The sequence below is a fragment of the Panthera tigris genome, chromosome B1 (assembly GCF_018350195.1).
Source record: "Panthera tigris isolate Pti1 chromosome B1, P.tigris_Pti1_mat1.1, whole genome shotgun sequence".
NCBI lineage: Eukaryota > Metazoa > Chordata > Mammalia > Carnivora > Felidae > Panthera > Panthera tigris.
Window position 1 is genome coordinate 158,967,521 of NC_056663.1, and position 18,695 is coordinate 158,986,215.

The window sequence follows — 18,695 nt, forward strand, 5'->3', positions numbered from 1 at the left end:
CCTTGTGGCTGCTTTCCTTGTCCAGATCCCATCATCCCCACTCCTTTGTCCACACCCCTGCAAGAGTGGTCTTCTAAACTCCAATTTGATCAAGTCACCTCCTTGTTGAAGACTCTAAAGGTCTCCACTGACTTTACAGTGGAGTCCCAGCTCCTTACTGTGGCTTACAAGGTCTTCCATAGTTTTGACAAAGAGTGCCTGCCTCTCCAGCCTGTATGTTCATCCAAAGGAGGGAACATGACTTAATCTTTTGGAGCTATCCCACTAGGATAGTTTAGTGCTGTATATGACAGGTGTTCCATCATAGTTTGATGAATGAAAGAATGGTGAAAACTGGGGACTCACTTGATGGTAATGTGAAACAGGGTGGAGAGGAGAGAATGACTGCAGGGAGAAGAGGCTACAGCAGAAGTTGGGGCCTCAGGTGATGAGGGCCACAGTGGGAGTGACATTGGGGAAGACAGTAACTATGCTTCCAAAAGAGAAGATTTGGTGGATAGAGGTAAGAGCACCATGGAATGGGAGAGGAAGATTGCAAGACAAGTTGCATCAAATATTGTAAGAAAGTGTTAAATACAACTTAGACATCAAGAATGGAAACTGAAGAAAAACAAAAACAAAAACAAAAACAAAAGACAATAGGACTTGGCCAGGAGGGTATCAGTGGTAATAGAAAAAGTGAGGAGCATCTTAGGGGTAAATACCAAAGCTCTGGTGAGAAAGGCTAAGGGAGTCGGGGATTAGGAAGCAAAGGTGACATATATAAGTTGACCCTTGAACAATGAGGGGTTAGGGGCACAACCCCCATGCAGCTGAAAAATCTGCATACAACTTTTGACTTTCCAAACAACTTAACTACTAATAGCCCACCGTTGACCAGAAACCTTACTGATAACATGCATAGTCAATGAACACATACTTTGCATATGTATTATATGTTGCATTCTTACAATAAAGTAAGCTAGAGAGAAGAAAATGTTATTAAGAAAATCATATGGAGGGGCGCTGGGTGGCTCAGTCAGTTAAACATCCGACTTCAGCTTGGGTCATGATCTCGCAGTTGGTGAGTTCGAGCCCCACATAGGGCTCTGTGCTGACAGCTCAGAGCCTGGGGCCTACTTCGGATTCTGTGTCTCCCTCTCTCTCTGCCCGTCCCCTGCCTCTCTCAAAAATAAATAAACATTAAAAATTTTTTTAAAAAGGAAAATGATAAGGAAGAGAAAATATTTTACAGTAATTTTATAGTATGTATCAAAAAAAATCTGGGTACCAGTTCAAACCTGTGTCGTTCAATGTTAATGTGTGTATATTGGTTTTGTATTCACTGTTTCAAATTCAAAGCAAAAGGTGTTTTAGACACAGCAATTAAACCAGGCTCATAATATATGGTCCTCATGATGCCTCCCAGGAATGGAAACCTTATGAGATCATTATCTGCTTGAAACCTTGGCCATTAAAAACTAGAAAACACATAGTATGAACTAAAAGCATTGAGAGTTATGTAAAAGGCAGGAGATCTGGTTCAAAGTAAGCTGGAAGAGAAGGATCAGTGGGAAAAGAAAGAGCAGAGACTGTACAGTGGAGAAAAACGTGGACACAATGTTTATCAGAAGGTAGGGAGAATAACCAAATGTCAAAGTAACATATTATGCAGATGACTCTTCACTCTACTCTGACAGCATTTAAAAATCACTTATGTTTAGCTGTTACATAGCTAATAAAACCAAGGAAATAAGTGTTTAATCTTCTATGGTCTATGATGAGGACTTGACCCCAGAGCATAGAATTCTTATCCATATCATACCTATTTGATGGATCTATGAAATATAACAAAAATCTGGCACAATTACAGAATTCCCTAGAATTCTAGAATAAGGGACCTAGAATGGGTTCTGGAGAATTCTGTGTTCAGTCATCCTTTTCTGAACAGCTAAATCTCTAGTCTTACCTATTTCCAGAGTCAGAAAACACAAGACAGCTTTCATTGGTCTATTTCCAGAGTGTAATTGTTCTGAAATTCTTATAATTTCTCCTATTATAACAAATATTTATTTAGCTTTCATCCGTATAAACTGCTTTATGTACTTGAAGATTTATGAGTTGGTCTCTAATCTTTCTTTGTCAGTCTGGTCAACCACAAATTCTTTAAATGTATCCTCAAAGGTTCCACTTTTCTTTTAATAATTTTCTTCCTTGGCTTTTGAGGCCCTCTCTGTCCTGATTCATTCCCCCTCCCCCTTTCTTTCTCTCTCTCTCTCTCTCTCTCTCTCTCTCTCTCTCCCCCTCCTCTCCCTCTCCCTCTCCCAGTTTTATTGGGAAATAATTGGCATACATCAATGTATAAGATTAAGGTATACAGCATGTACTGTGAAATGATTACCACAATAGGTTCAGCTAACATCTGTCTTCTAATTCTCTAGCCTACTCCTTCTCACTTTCCTTAGGCAGTATCTCTTTGGCAATTTAAACAATGGCATGTTGGGGCGCCTGGATGGCTCAGTCGGTTAAGCGTCCGACTTCAGCTCAGGTCATGGTCTCGCAGTTCGTGAGTTCAAACCCCACATCGGGCTCTGTGCTGACAGCTCAGAGCCTGGAGCCTGTTTCAGATTCTGTGTCTCCCTCTCTCTGACCCTCCCCCGTTCATGCTCTGTCTCTCTCTGTCTCAAAAATAAATAAATGTTAAAAAAAAATTTTAAAAATAAAAAATAAAAAATAAACAATGGCATGTGCCCCAGGGTTCCCTCTTCCTCAATATTAAAAAAAAAAAAAATACATCACTAAATACTGATGTTTCCAAAATAGTATCTCCAGGAATTATCAAGTATTCTCCTGAGTGTTAAATCTACACTTCCAAATACTTACTGAATGTCTCAAAAGCATCCCACATGACTAAGTCTACCTTCCTCCCAAACCTGCCCCCGTCTTGTGTTTCCTTTTGCAGTTGTAATAGCATTTTCCACCTTGTTTCTAAAAGCAGAAACCTAAAGGGGCACCTGGGTGGCTCAGTCGATTAAGTGACTGACTCTTGGTTGCAGCTCAGATCACGATCTCAGGATTCCTGAGCTTGAGCCCCATGTCAGGCTATGTGCTGACAGTGTGGAGCCTGCTTGAGATTCTCTCTCTCTCTCTCTCTCTCTCTCTCTCTCTCTCTCTCTCTCTCTCTCTCTGCTTCTCCCCAGCTTGCATGCACACACATACTCTCTCTCTCAAAATAAATAAAAATTAAAAATATTAAAAATAAAAACAGAAACCTAGAAATCATATTTGACTCCTCCTCTCTCAGGTTCTTCATTTGTCACTAAGTCCTGCCCATCTTTATCTTGACTTTAACCTTTCTTGTAACCTTAAAAGCCACTCTCTTAGGACAAGCCTTCATTATTTGTCTCCTACATTTTGTAATAGCCTCAAATAAATCTTCCTGGCTCTAATTCTCCATGCCATCAAAGGGACCACATCTTTCTAAAACAGCCATTGTGATATAATGTAAGTAAATGGATTTTGTGGGCTATGAACATAGATTCAAATCCCAGTTTGGGTACCCCCAAGCTGGGTTACTTAGCTTTTCTAAGCTCAATTGTCTAATTAAATCACTCCTTCAAATTTTTTTAATGCAAAAGGAGCAGGTTGGAGAGAAGTGTTCTAAGATTACTAACAGTTCTAGCAATATTCATTAACACATCTCTTATCAGTGCATGCCTCTCATCAATGTATATGAGTATGTACCCGTCCATGAAAAAGAGAGTATTTAAGCATGTTATATTCTTAATGTTTAAAAACAAGCCTTTTAAAAATGAAAATTTTAGATTATAGCAAAGTTGCAGGATACAACATTAATACACAAATTCTACTGATTTCTTATATACACCAACAATGAAAAATTGGAATTTAAAATTTAAAACATAACACTATTTACATTAGCAGCAGAAAAAAAATGAAATACATAGGTATAAATCCAACAATACATGTATAAGATTCATATAAAGAAAACTATAAAACTCTGGTGAAAGAAATCAAAGAAGAACTAAATAAATGGAGAGTCCATGTTCGTGGGTGGAAAGACTCAATATTATCAAGATGTCAGTTCTTTCCAACCTGGTTATCAGATCCAGTGCAATCCCAATCAAAATCCCAATGAGTTACTCTGTAGATATTCACAAACTGATTCCAAAGTTTATGTGGAGAGATAAAAGATCCAGAATAGCCAACACAATATTGAAAAAGAAGAACTAAATCAGAGGACTGCTACTACCTGACTTCAGTAGTAGTAATCAGTAGTAATCAGCCACAATAATCAGACAATCATATTGGTGAAAGAATAGACAAATAGATCAATGCAAAAAGAGAGATCCCAGAAATAGATCCACACAAATACAGTCAGCTAACCTTTGACAAAGGATTGAAGGTTATACAACAGACAAAAGACAGTCTTTTCAGCAAATGGTGCTAAAAAAATGGACATCCACATACAAAAAAAAAAATCTAGAAACATACCTTACACCTATCACAAAAATTAACTTGAAATGTATCTTAGATATAAATGTAAATGCAAAACTGTAAAATTCTAGAAGGTAACATAAGAGAAAATCTAGGTCATCTTAGATTTAGCAATGCATTTTAAAATACAAGCAAAACATAATCCATGAGAGAAAAAATTGATAATCTGGACTTCATTAAAATTAAAAACTTTTGCTTTACAAAAGACACTGATAAGAGAATGAAAAGACGAGCCACAGACTAGGAGAAAATATTTGCAAGGCACATATCTGATGTCCTAATCTATTCAGGTTACTACACCAATACCATAGATAGGGTGGCTTATAAACAACAGAAGTCTATTCCTCACAATTCTGGGGGTTTGAAAATCCAAGATCAAAGCATCAGCAGATTTGGTGCCTGGTGAAGACATGCTCTCTGGTTTATAGCCAGGCATGTTGTTGCTGTGTTCCCACATTGCTGAAGGGGTAAGGAGTTCTTTGAAGTCTCTTTTATAAGGACATTAATCCCATTCATGCATATGCCATCCTCATGATTTAATCACCTTCAGAAGGCCTTACCTCCTAATACCATCACATTGGGGATTAGGTTTCAATATATGAATTTTATGAATTCAATATATGAATTATTCATATGAATATATGAATTCAATATATGAATATATAGCATCTGATAAAGGATTGGTATTGAAAATATACAAAGAACTGTTACATTTCAACAATAAGAAAACAAATAACCCAATTAAAAATTGGGCAAAAGAGCTCAACACACACTTCATCAAAGAAGATACACAGATGGCAAATAAGCATGTGAAATATGCTCAGCATCATGTCATTAGAGAGTTACAAATTAAAACAATGAGAAAGATACTACTACACACATTTAGAATGGCTAAAATACAAAACACCAAATGCCCGGTAAGGATGTGGAACAACAGGAAGTATTATTCATTGATGGTGGGATTGGCAGAAACTTTAGAAGATGTTTGGCAATTTCTTACAAATCTAAACATATTCTTACCATATGATCCAGAAATTGCATTCCTAGGTGTTTACCCAAACGAGTTAAAAACTTTTATCTACATGAAAACCTGCATATCAATGTTTAGAGCATCTTTATTCATAATTGCGAAAAATTGGACAGAAATAACACATCCTTCAATAGATGAATGGATAATCAAATTAGTGCTAAAAAGAAATGAGTTATTAAGCAATGAAAAGACATGGAGGAATCTTAAATGCATATTAAGTGAAAGAAGTCAATCTGGAAAGGTTATGTACCATATCATTTTAACTATGCCATTCTGGAAAAGGCAAAACTATACATACAGTAAAAAAAAAAAAATCAGTGGTTTCCAGGATTTTGGAAAGGGGGCACAGAAGGAAAGAGATGAATAGGTAGAATACAGATAATTTTTAGGGCAGTGAAACTATTTTACATAATACTGTAATGGTGAACACATGACATGCATTTGTCAAAGTCCACAGAACTGTACAACACACAAAATTGAACCCTAATGTAAACTATAGGCTTTAGTGTATAATATGTCAATATCTCTTCATCAGTTGTAACAAATGTACCACACTAATACCAGATGCTAATATGGGAAACAAGAGGAGTGGGTAGTAATACAGAAACTCTGTGTACTTTTGGCCAATTTTTCTGTAAACCTAAAACTGCTTTAAAAATAATATGTATTATTTTTCTTTTAAGCAATAAAAGATGAGAAAAAAAGGAAAAAAAGTAAGGCTTTACTCAGGAGCCAAAGAAGAAAAGGGGGAGTCCTGTGGCCAAGGATAGGAGGACAGTGGGTCCAATTGGCTGGAAATTCAGAGAACAGGTGTTCTCTAGGCAAAGGCTTAGAGACAGCGTGTTAGGAGCAACAAAGTTGAACCCAAAGGATGAACACAAGATTTTCAAAGTGTTTTTCAAATCTGTAAGCTTATTAGAATTATCTGGGAGCTTTTAATGCTCCCGATGCATGGGCTGCACCCTAGACAAAGTAAATTAGGATTTCTGGGGATGGGGCCCAGGCATCAGTGCTTTATATGTCCCCAGGTGATTCTATGTGCAGACAAATTTGAGAACTACTGACTTAGGGTTAGCCTTCCATATGTTGACTTAACTGAGGGGACGATACTGGTTCAGTGGATTGAGCTGAGCAGAGAGGTGACTAAACCTAGGATACAAGGTTAGTGGGCAAGTAAGAATAATACTTACCTATCTAATGTAAGGAACAAACTCATCACAAACAAGACTATGTAATGTTGTCTTACCTATCTGGGGTTCCCCATTGTTTTTTAGGCCTAGAAAGGTCTTGGATTCTCTTCCTAGAAAAAAGACTAACAAATACCAGCTGATTAATTCAGAGAAAATGCTTAACAAACATGGTTATATTAGATGACTCCTACTCAAACAAATCCCATCTTAGGGGGGAAAAACCCAAAGCACTATTTGATGTGATCTGAAGAGTACTGAAAGCTCAAAGTATTCAAAAATATTGTGGACCCAAAATTCTCTCTCCTAGAATCATGGCAAATATAATACACACTGGAACAAAGACAATAAATCTGCAATAAAACCAAGAGCATATTGTCTCCAGAAGACCCCAGATAAAATGCACACTTAATGGGAAAAACCCTCAGTTCTCATATTAAGTTAATTTGTAAATGGCTTGATGGCACTGGATTCTGAAGAGATCATACAGATAAATTTCAGAGAGAATATTTGGCTTTGGGAAAACTATGAAATAGGCAAAGTATACTTTGAGTACCACTCAACCCTTTTTCTTCCCTACTCTGCTCCTTTGAACCTTCCCTGATTGTTCTGAATCTACCTATAGCAGAGAGAGTTTGTGCTCACCAAGTACCCATGTGTTCCTCCATATTTCCAAGCTTCCCTTCAGTTGTTTACAGCCATGTGAATAGTTATGTCTAATTTTAACAGAAGTGTTCAGTATCAATTCCAGGGCCAATGTGCCTGCTCCATTCCCTTCTTCCCTTATTGCAGTGATTCTGTAAGCCACATATTCTAGATGGTATAGCTAAAAGACAGAAGAGGCCAAGCCATCTCACACTGGACTGTGACAGGAGGGAGAAATAAATGTTTATTGCTTTAAGTCATTGAGTGTTTTGTATCTTATTTGTTACTACAGCATTGCCTATCCTGTGCAGACTAATACACCACCTATGTGTGTAGCTCATATTGTAATTATTTATTCACTTTCTTGGAGTTTGAAGGTCCTAACAAATAACAACACTTTTTTGCCCACAATTAAGAACTAACTAAAAACAGACACAGGAGTTAGATAAATAGAATAAAAATACTTTCTCTATTATTGATTAAGTGATACTGAAGACAGTAGTATGTATCCCTGACAATCCTGAATTGAACTTGTCCCCCAAAGCTGCAAGCCTTCCCCCGCAGGGGCTAAGTTTGCTATGTGACAGAGAACAGATCACAAAGATCACTTCCTATTGATAGACAGGTCCCAAAGAAATTGGACCCAGAAGGAACCAGTTCTCTCTTGCTCAATTCCATCAAACAGAAGTTACTTCCATCCCTCTCAGGAGTCTAATTACGGGATAATAAGGTAAGAGGTCAGGAAAATTACTCAAAGGAAGTACTTCTTGCACAAAAAGTAAAATCATTCTTCCTAAAATTCGCCTGAACTCTTTAACAGACCCTTTTTTTTGTTTAGTTTCAAGTTTTTATTTAAATTCCAATTAACATACAGTGTAATATTAGTTTCAGGTGTATAATTTAGTGATTCATCACTTACATATAACACCCAGTGCTCATCACAACTGTCCTCCTTAATACCCATCACCCATTTAACCCATCCCCTGGCCCACCTCCCCTCCAGCAATGCTCAGTTTGTTCTCTATAGTTAAGAGTCTGCTTTATGGTTTGCCTCTCTCTCTTTTTCCCCTATATTCATTTGTCTTGTTTCTTAAATTCCACATGAGTGAAATCATATGGTATTTGTCTTTCTCTGACTCACTTATTTCACTTGGCATAATAGTCTCCAGCTCCATCCACATCATTGCAAATGGCAAGATTTCATTCTTTTTGATGGCTGAGAAATATTCCATTGTATAAATATACCACATCTTTTATCCACTCATCAGTCTGTGGACATATGGGCTCTTTCCATAATTTGGCTATTGTTGATAATGCTGCTATAAACATCAGGGTGCATGTATCCCTTCAAATCAGTATTTCTGTAAATACCTAGTAGTGCAATTGCTGGATGGTAGTGTATTTTTAACTTTTTGATAATCCTCCAAACCTTCTTCCAGAGGAGCTGCTCCAGTTTGCATTCCCACCAACAGTGTAAGAGGGTTCTCCTTTCCCTGCCTCCCCAACATCTGTTGTTTCTTGTGTTGTTGATTTTAGCCATTCTGACAGGTGTGAAGTGTTATCTCATTGTACTTTTTGATTTATAGTTCCCTGATGATCAGTGATGTTGAGCATCTTTTAATGTGTCAGCCATTTGGGTATCTTCTTTGAAAAAATGCCTATTCATGTCTTCTGCTCATTTTTTAACTGGGTTATTTGTTTTTTGGGTGTTGAGTTTTATAAGCTTTTTACAGATTTTGGATACTAACCCTTTATCAGATATGTCATTTGCAAATATCTTTTCCCACTCTGAAGGTAGCCGTTTAGTTTTGTTTGTTGTTTCCTTTGATGTGCAGAATCTTTTGATCTTGATAAAGTCCCAGGAATTCATTTTTGCTTTTGTTTCCCTTGCCTCCAGAGACATATCTAGTAAGAAGCTGCTGTGGGCCAATATCAAAGAGGTTACTGCCTGTGTTCTGCTCTGGATTTTTATGGTTTCCTATCTCATATGTAGGTATTTCATGCATTTTTAAATTTATTTTTGTGTATAGTGTAAGAAACTGGTCCAGTTTCATTCTTTTGCATGTTGCTGCCAAGTTTTCCCAACACCATTTGTTGAAGTCGCTGTCTTTTTTCCATTGGATATTCTTTCCTGTTTTGTCAAATATTAGTTGACCATATAGTTGTGGGTCCATTTCTGGGTTTTCTATTTTGTTCCATTGATCTCTGTGTCTGTTTTTGTGCTAGTACCATACTGTCTTAATCACTAAGGTTTGTAACGAACTTGAAGTCTGGAATTGTGATGCCTCCAGCTTTGCTTTTCTTTTTCAAGATTGTTTTGGCTATTCAGAGTCATTTGTGGTTCCATACAAATTTTAGGATTGTTCTAGCTGTGTAAAAAATGCTGGTAGTATTTCGATAGGGGTTGCATTAAATGTGTAGATTGCTTTGGGTAGTATAGGCATTTTAACAATATTTGTTTTCCCAATCCATTAGCATGGAATGTTTTCCCATTTTTTTGTGTCATCTTCAATTTCTTTCATAAGTGTTCTATAGTTTTCAGAGTACAGATCTTTTACCATTTTGGTTAGGTTTATCCCCAGGTATCTTATGGGTTTTGGTGCAATTGTAAATGGGATCAATTCCTTGATTTCTCTTTCTGCTGCTTCATTATGGGTGTATAGAAATGTAACAGAGCTCTGTACATATATTTTGTATTCTGTGACTTTACTGAATTCATGTATCAGTTCTAACAATTTTTGGTGGGGTCTTTTGGGTGTTCTAGAAAATTGTGAAAGTTTGACTTCTTCCTTGCCAATCTGGATGCCTTTTATTTTTTTGTTGTCTGACTGCTGTGGCTAGGACTTCCAGTACTATGTTAAATAACAATGGTGAGAATGGACATCCCTGTCTTGTTCCTGACCTCAGAGGAAAACCTCTCAGTTTTTTCCAATTGAGGATGATATTAGCTGTGGGTCTTTCATATATGGCCTTTATGATGTTGAGGTATGTTCCCTCTATCCCTACTCTGTTGAGGATGTTTATCAAGAATGGATGCTGTATTTTGTCGAATGCGTTTTCTGCATCTACTGAGAGGGCTGTATGCTTATTTCTTCTTTTATTAATGTGGTGTATCACGTTGACTGACTTGATTGTGGTGAGTGATTCTTTTAATGTACTGTTAGATTCTATTTGCTAGTATTGTGTTGAGAATTTCTGCACCCATGTTCTGCAGAGATATTGGCCTGTAGTTCTTTTTTTCGTGGGGTCTTTGTCTTAAAATAAGCCCTGGCCCTGGTGTCAGGCAGGATTCAGGCCTGACACAGTGTGGGCAAATTCTTATGTGAAACACATGGCCTCCCTCATTAAATGGTGACTGATGCATCATGAAGCTCCTTTCAGGAAAGTGGGGAGAAGCAAGGGGAAAAAACCCTTCAATCAGATTATCTGTTTCCATGTTCCCCTGTCTAATTCATTAGCATTGCTTCAGGCTTTAATTACAACTTATTTGCCCCTTAACACCTTGCCTAGGCTATGCTAGGGAGTAATGTAAGCAGGGATTCAATGCACACAAACCAGGCCACAGTGTTAACAGTGGGACAGTTTCCTTGAGGCCAGTGTGGTCCTGGCAGCAACCAATCTTGGGGACATAGAACACTCAATCCAATAATTCTGCTCATCTAACAAATTATTATTCCAGCATCCATATTGGAGATTCTGGGTTTTTATTATTTTAAAATGAAGTGCTGTGTTCTTACACATGGGCAAGTTATTTAATTCCTTGAGCTTCCAGGAGTGTGCGGTGGGGAGAGGGTTGCAACTTAAAATAGGGTGGTCAAAGAAGGCATTACTGATCAGATTATATTGAAAAATAACTAGCTATACAGATTTTTCAAGGAAAGATTTTCCCATTCCAATAGTTAATTAGCAAAAGCAAATTAGGAAGAGCTTCTTCCCCAGGGAAGAAGCATGCCCCAGAAAAATAATAGGTGACCAGCGTGGTTAGCCTCATCTATAAAGGAAAATAACTATATCCATCTCAAAGGGTTGCATACCTAGCAACTTCCAACCATGGAGTAGGTATTCAATAAACGTTAGTTCCTTTTTCCTTTCCCACCCACAACACCTAGTATGAAACTCTGTATGTAGTCAATGCTCGGCCAACGCTGAGTTGAACTGAATTGGTACTTAATTGTTTAAAATATAAACTTAGTTTAAGTGTCTTATACAGGAAAATCAGTAAACTATCAGTAAGCTTGTATCACTTGAAGAGGTTTCTAGATAAAATACAGACTTGAAGTTGTAAGAATAGTACCCCACATCCACACTCTTTCCTCCCCAATGTCTAATACTCTGGACCCTTCTAATTTACCCCTTTGCTATTGCAAGCAACCTATCTGCATTTTGTCCCTCAAGTTTCTGCTGCTTAATTCAAGAGTTCCCAGCCTGAAGTTCTCAAATACTTAAGGGATCTACAAATACAATAATGGGAGTCCACAACCTTTAGAATATTTCAAAAGGTCAAATGGCATCCTACACTATCCACAGTCAGTATAGGCTACCTCAAATACCCAAGTTGTTTCTGAATTATATCATCTCCATGTTACCTCATACTGATAGGAGACTCTAATTAATACTTACATCTGTCCTTAATTAAAAAAAATTAACAGGGGCGCCTGGGTGGCTTGGTCGGTTAAGCGTCCGACTTCGGCTCAGGTCATGATCTCACGGTCCGTGAGTTCGAGCCCCGCGTCGGGCTCTGTGCTGACAGCTCAGAGCCTGGAGCCTGCTTCCGATTCTGTGTCTCCCTCTCTCTCTGACCCTCCCCCATTCATGCTCTGTCTCTCTCTGTCTCAAAAATAAATAAACGTTAAAAAAAATTTAAAAAAAATTAACAAATGTAGTTTGTTTTGTGAGCAATAACAAAAAAAATCTTTCAAAACATGAGATTATGGTCATGGATAAAGATAACTAAAAGGTACTTTGGTGGTAAAATTTTGGGGATCAGCTATATAATTGATAAGATGCAACCCCCAAGTCATGCCTTTTAATATCTAGAAACAATGAAGATACTGTCCATTGCCAGGAAAAAAAAAAAAATCTACATCCATATTCAACAGAAGAAGGGCTTCATCATGTAAGCACTGCATAAGCCCTGCCGAGAGAGCCTGAGCCAGCTTTCCAGAAAGGGTGGCTAGGTGGAGGAAAAAGAAAGCCAGAGTTGCAGACAAAACATTTTATATACATTAATCTTTTAAAACAAGTTAGCTTCTGGCTTCCATCATCACTTCCAAGCCAAGTTTTCCCTCGCTACCTTTTTCTTCACTAGCTAAATAATGTTTTTTTAATGTGTCACTTTATAGACTAATAACAGTTTCCTAGTTTATTCCTATAGACACTTTAATTGGGTTGTTACTTCAATTGGAAATAATCTCATTAACATTTGCTTCTTCTGTGTGGAGGTCTGACTAACATCCGTCCTCTTCATTCACTTCTTGTGTATTATGTCACTACAGCTACATCTCTAACCTATCTCTTCATCTTAACACAGGCTTCCCCCATCTTTCATGTCTTACATTACCTCACAATGTCTAGTCATTGTCCTGTGCAGAAACAAAAGAAAGTGGTTGAAGGATTTTCACGTTTGAAGGCAGATTTTTTTTAAATGAGGATTACATTGCTGTCCCATGTCTTCATTGATTATTAGTCTCCTATGGCTTGCCAATAGCTCAGAAAGTTTTTGAAATCCTTACCTTGGGTGCAGAACAATAAATATACCTTAATCTAACAATAATTATGGAAATGATTACAGGTCTGAAGTGATTAATACAAACAATTTTCTCAGTCAAAATGCTCTTCTACATTTAACTATGTTGTTTATATTCAGAGAATATTTTCTTTCATAACAATCAGGCACATCATATTTGTTTAACAATAATCTTTTTAGACAATGGAGATATGATTAAGTAATAATGATAGCACAATTTCCTTATAGGATCAAGCCAAATTAACCAGCCAAACAAAAGCAAGAAGTGGTATAACAACACGAACAAAAATATGTGTTTTAAGTATAAAAACTTATCGGGTATAAACTATTTCACTGTGTGTGTTTAGCCCCAGGAGAGTTTGCTTACCCAGCATACATTTATTTGAAGAAATGTGGTATGTTAAGTGGGCACTTGGTAATACTCAGTAAATGTTAGTTTTTCTACCAGCTCTTCTGAATTTCATTTTCTATCAGTAAAATCTACTTGATTATATTTGTCCTATCAACTTCTCAGGAGTCTTGTGAGAAAAGAAATTTTTTTAAATGCAAAGCATTACATAAAGATAAGGTGGTGGTATTTACTGCCTGGACGAGTTGAAGGGGAAATAAACCCCTAGAAAACACAGCAAATAAGAAATCCAAGAGTTGGGATACCTGGATGGCTCAGTCAGTTAAACATCCAACTCTTGGTTTCAGCTCAGGTCATGATCTCACTGTTTCACGGGTTTGAGCCCTATATTGGGCTCTGTGCTGTCAGCACAAAGCCTGGTTGGGATTCTCTCTCTCTCTCCCTCTCTCTCTGCCCCTCCCCTACTTGTGCTGTCTCTGTCTCTCTCAAAATAAATTAAAAAAAAAACTTTAAAAACCCAAAAGTCTAAATAATAACAATAAATGTAAATGTTAAGCAATAACAATAAATATGAATGATTTAACCCACTTATTAAAAGAATGGATACAAATAAAATTATTATTATTGACTTCTCATCTATATGAGCCACTGACATGAATCCTTGATATTTCTCTTTAATGATTCTACTCTGTTACTTCTTCTAGCTCCATCTTAGCCAAACAGAGTAAGCATTGATTGTTCAGGAGGTATCTACTTTCTGCACTCTATGTACACTTTCTTTTTTCTATTGATAAATTTCATTAGCTACTGTACTTGAAATAGAGGTGAGGGGATATTGGGATACATTGACCTGGAGCTTCACAAAATCTGTCACGAGATTGTCAATGCAGCATCCCAAGTCCCTTAAAGGTTCAGGCCTAACATGTAACATACACCTAGTATTTAGCAAACAAGTAAAACGCTGAGTGAATCTAAGGAGAGTTCTACATCTTCATCTTCTTCCCCCATCTCACTTCTTAACCACTTTAACCCTCTTGTTTCCTTTTTCTGTGGGAATTAGAAAAGGGCCTTATGACCAAGAAAAAGCACAGGAACCCCCAAGATAGGCTTTCCCTTCAGATGCCCCAGATTGAGTCTGCACCATCAGCTAGTTAGAGTCTGGGAGAATAGTAGTACACCTACAATCTTACCATTTCCTTGCAATGCCAAAGGGACCAGTATCTATAAGAAGAAAAGTAAAAGCAAACATTATATTCAATAAGAATCAAAGACATGATAAAGACAGCATCACAAATCAATACAAAAAGAGACTGTGAAAAATAACTATCTAGGGGAATGGCCAAATTAAATATGTCACAGCATGTACCAAAATAAACCACAAGTAAATCGAAGAGTTAAATACTTTTTTAAAAAGTTGAATTAGAGGACGCCTAGGTGGTTCAGTTGTTTAAGCGTCTGACTCTTGATTTTGGCTCAGGTCATGATCTCAGGTTTGTGGGATTGAGCCTTGTGCACTGTCAGTGCAAAGCCTGCTTGGGATTCTCTCTCTCCCTCTCTCTGCCCTTTCCCCTGCTCTCAAAAATAAACACTTTTTTTTTAAAGTTGAATTAGGGCAAAAGTAAGAGAATATCTACTTAATCACTGGATTTTAATCTCAGTTAAAGGCAACAAAAGATATAGAGGGAAAAGATAAATAGATTAAAATATTTAAAACTTAAAACTTCTGGGTGCCAAAAATTAAAACTTAAAGAGGAAATGAAAATATTTGGCAATAAGATGACAAAGGGTTATTAAAGTCTTAATACCTGAAGATTATAAAAGTGTAGATGAATATGAAAACACCAAGGTATGTGTCAAAAGTTGAATGGACAAAGGATAGAAACTGAATTAATATAGGAAGACATAAAAACATATATGAAGACATAAAGACATATATAGATGTATTTGGTAAGACATAAATAAAAGAAAAAGTTCATGTTTACTTGTAATCAAAACAATGTAAGTAAAGGATGAGATTTTTTTTTTAACTATAAAATTAGCAAAAGAATTTTGCAAAGGATAATGAAATTGGAAGAGTAAGACAAAGGGTGCCTGGATGGCTAGGTCAGTTAAGTGTCTGACTCTCAATTTCAGGTCAGGTCATGATATTGCAGTTTTTGAGTTTGAGCCCCAGGTCAGGTTCTGCACTCCGTGCTGACAGTGTGGAGCCTGCTTGGAATCCTCTCTCTCCCCTTCTCTCTCCGCCCCTTCCCTGCTTATGTTTTTTTTTTCTCTCTCTCTCAAAATAAATATATTTATAAAAAAAAGAAGAGTAAAATGAGATGAGTATTTTTGTGTACTGCTGGTAGAAATCTAAACTAGTACACTTTACGAAAAATAATTTGGCAGTATAAGTCAGCAATGTTTATGTCCTTAATCTAATTCTACTTGTAGAAATGTACCCTAAAGAAATCATTCCAAGTGCAGGCAAAAATGGATGCACAAACGTGTTCATTGCATTATCAGTGGAAAATTGGGTCCACCTGAAATGTTCAAAACAGAAGAAATGGTAAAGCAAATTAAAAATCATGTTTAGTTTTTTTCTAAATGTGGGAAAATGTAGGCGATCACACATGCCAAGCTATGTAAAGGCCTATTATAATAGGCCACAGAAGGGCAGATTGTTCCAGTTTCTTCTTGGAGTTTTTAATCATATCTGAGAATTCTGAAATATCATTTCCTACCCTCTGAAGTGTTTTGGGTAATGAAAAGTGAGTGTTCTCTGGCATCAAACATGACTCAAACCCCAGTTCTGTGACTCAGCTATACAACCTTGGATAAGTTACTTACCTTCTCTGAGACTCAGTATCCCTTCTCAGATAGGAGGGTAATAGGTATGTGTGTATAAAGAGTACTGACATATATGTAAAGTACTCTGCAAATAGTAGATGCATGGTAGTCCGAATTATTAGTTACTACTTTAATGTATCAAGGTAGGAGCAATACAGGAAACACAGCAACCAAGTATTGATTGGGCTCCCACTATGTGTAGCAGTGCTCAGAGAACAAAAATGAGCAGGACATGTTCACCTCTCAAGGAGTTTACAGCAGAGTAGGAGATAGGCTACAAACTTAAAAAAAGAAAAAAAAGTAAATGGAATTTTTGAATTGGGATTTTTTCTATTACTCTACTTTTTTTAATGTTTACTTATCTTGAGGGGGGAGGGAGGGGCAGAGAGATGGGGGAGAGAATCCAAGCAGGCTCCACACTCAGTGCAGAGATGCACGTGGGGCTCGATCCCACAAACCGTGAGATCATGACCTGAGTTGAAATCAAGAGTCTGATGCTTAACCTACTAAGCCACCCAGAAGCCCCCTATTACTCTGCTTTTTAAGGCTAAACTGATTCAGACCTAAGGAAAAGGGAAGAGTAGCCCTACAAATACACCCCTTGTGCCCAGTCATGCTGTCCCTCATGACAGATGCAACGCTTGTCCCATGGACTTTTCACATATCACCAAGCTTGGTTTTCAGCTTTATATACACAGGTCAGAAAGTCAGTATAACACTGAATAAATCTTAAAAAAAATTCTACAAATATTGATAATATGAATGAAAACACTTTTCCTATTGCCCTATCATGGTAGTTTCTCCCACAGGTAGAGACTGCACTCTAATTTTGGAAATACTTTTGATGTTATCTTACCAATTGGTGGAATAGAATAGCTCTCAGGTGGCTATTGTTAGCTAATGTCCCAAGCAAGGCAGTGTTACAATGGTTTCCAAACTAGAATCACCCTGGGATGTTTAAAAATTGTAGGGCCCAGGGGCACCTGAGTGGCCCAGTTGGTTAAGCATCGGACTTTGGATCAGGTCATGATCTCATGGTTCATAGGTTTGAGCCCTGCATTGGGCTCTGTGCTGATAGCTCGGAGCCTAGAGGCTGCTCTGGATTTTGGGTCTCCCTCTCTCTCTGCCCCTCTCCTGCTCACTTTGTCTCTCAAAAATAAATAAATGTTAAAAAAAAAAAAGTTGTAGGGCCGAGACCACATCCTAGACCAATTAAATCCACAATCTTTGGAGGTGGAACACAAGCACTGGTATTTTTCAAAGCAGACAAGTTTGGGCTCTACCACAATATTGTTTAATGAGTAAGGCTACTGGCTCTGGAATCAGACAGCCCAGAACCAAATCCTGACTCTCACCAGGAGAGAGAGGGAAAGCATTTCAGACAGGAGAAATGACAAGCGTAAAGGCTGAGGTGGAATCAAGCAAAAGGCACAGTAGGACAGTTGGTCAGGGTGGCTAGAGAGAAGCGAGCAAGGGAGAGGACAGCACAATTTGTGGTTGGGCCAGATCCAATGAGCCCTGCCAGAGTTTGGAGCAAAATGATGAATAGCATCTCCCTCTAAGAGATAATCAGAACATTATGGCTGTTACACGCCTTAAATGTCTGTATTTTATTCTGTAACACACAAACCACATCACACACATTGCCACCTCCAGCTACAAATGGGATGGTCCAAGCCATTTAAAAGAGAAGGCTGCCATCTGCTGGGAGAGAGCATGACTAAATCTGTTCCCTGACGGCAGTGACGAGGCATTGTTCACTGTGAGTCCCACTGCAAGCACAAGTAAAGTATTCTGTAACATGACAAGGATGAAATATTAAAGTATAGCTGTTCTCCACTTTGTCCTCTACCCTGACTCCTAAGGAGCCCATGTTTGAGATGCTCAGCCTCTAGTCCTGGGTTGTACCAAATGGTGTACAAATGACCTACAAAGTAAAGGCAGGAAGCACATCTCAGAATAGATCCAGGGGGCACAGGAAGATAGGGTAAGAGAGAGTCAAGGTGGAGTTTGAGAGAAATAGGAAAGGTATTTTTGGAGATTAGCTGTCATGATGATTGGGACCTGGGAAGAGAAATGCTTCAAGAGCATTTTAGCAGGTTTTGCTCTTATGTATCCCTTCAAGATACTTCAGTAAGAGACCTACTTTATTTTTCAAGGCTTTTTGAAGTAAAATTTGTGCTTGTTTTGTGTACACTATTGTTTTGAAGATTGGTCTTGAAGCAGTCCATTTCTATTTTGGGTGTGACTATGTAAACAGTGGGATATTCTTTGATATGACATAATAAGCTATGTGATCCATTACTACTGTTCATTCTTCTTGATCCTCTCCTAGGCACGGCTCCCTAGCACTGTGCTCCCCACTGCCTTAGCTCTGGGTCATTGGGCAAGAGATAGGAGAGCGTGGGAAAGGGT

General features: G+C 37.8%; 1 protein-coding gene across 4 annotated transcripts in view; it reads right to left on the reverse strand.

Moving 5' to 3' along the window:
- Positions 1-18,695, reverse strand: part of THEGL (theg spermatid protein like) — a 55,534-nt gene that overhangs the window by 28,601 nt on the left and 8,238 nt on the right. For 3 of the 4 annotated variants that reach the window (XM_042984467.1, XM_042984468.1, XM_042984466.1), the window contains exons 2-3: positions 14,642-14,672; positions 6,771-6,836 (exon numbers count right to left, since the gene is read on the reverse strand). In XM_042984467.1, coding sequence (XP_042840401.1) covers positions 6,771-6,836; positions 14,642-14,672 — 97 coding nt within the window. The remainder of the gene's footprint in view (positions 1-6,770; positions 6,837-14,641; positions 14,673-18,695) is intronic. The other variant, XM_042984469.1, reaches the window with a different exon arrangement.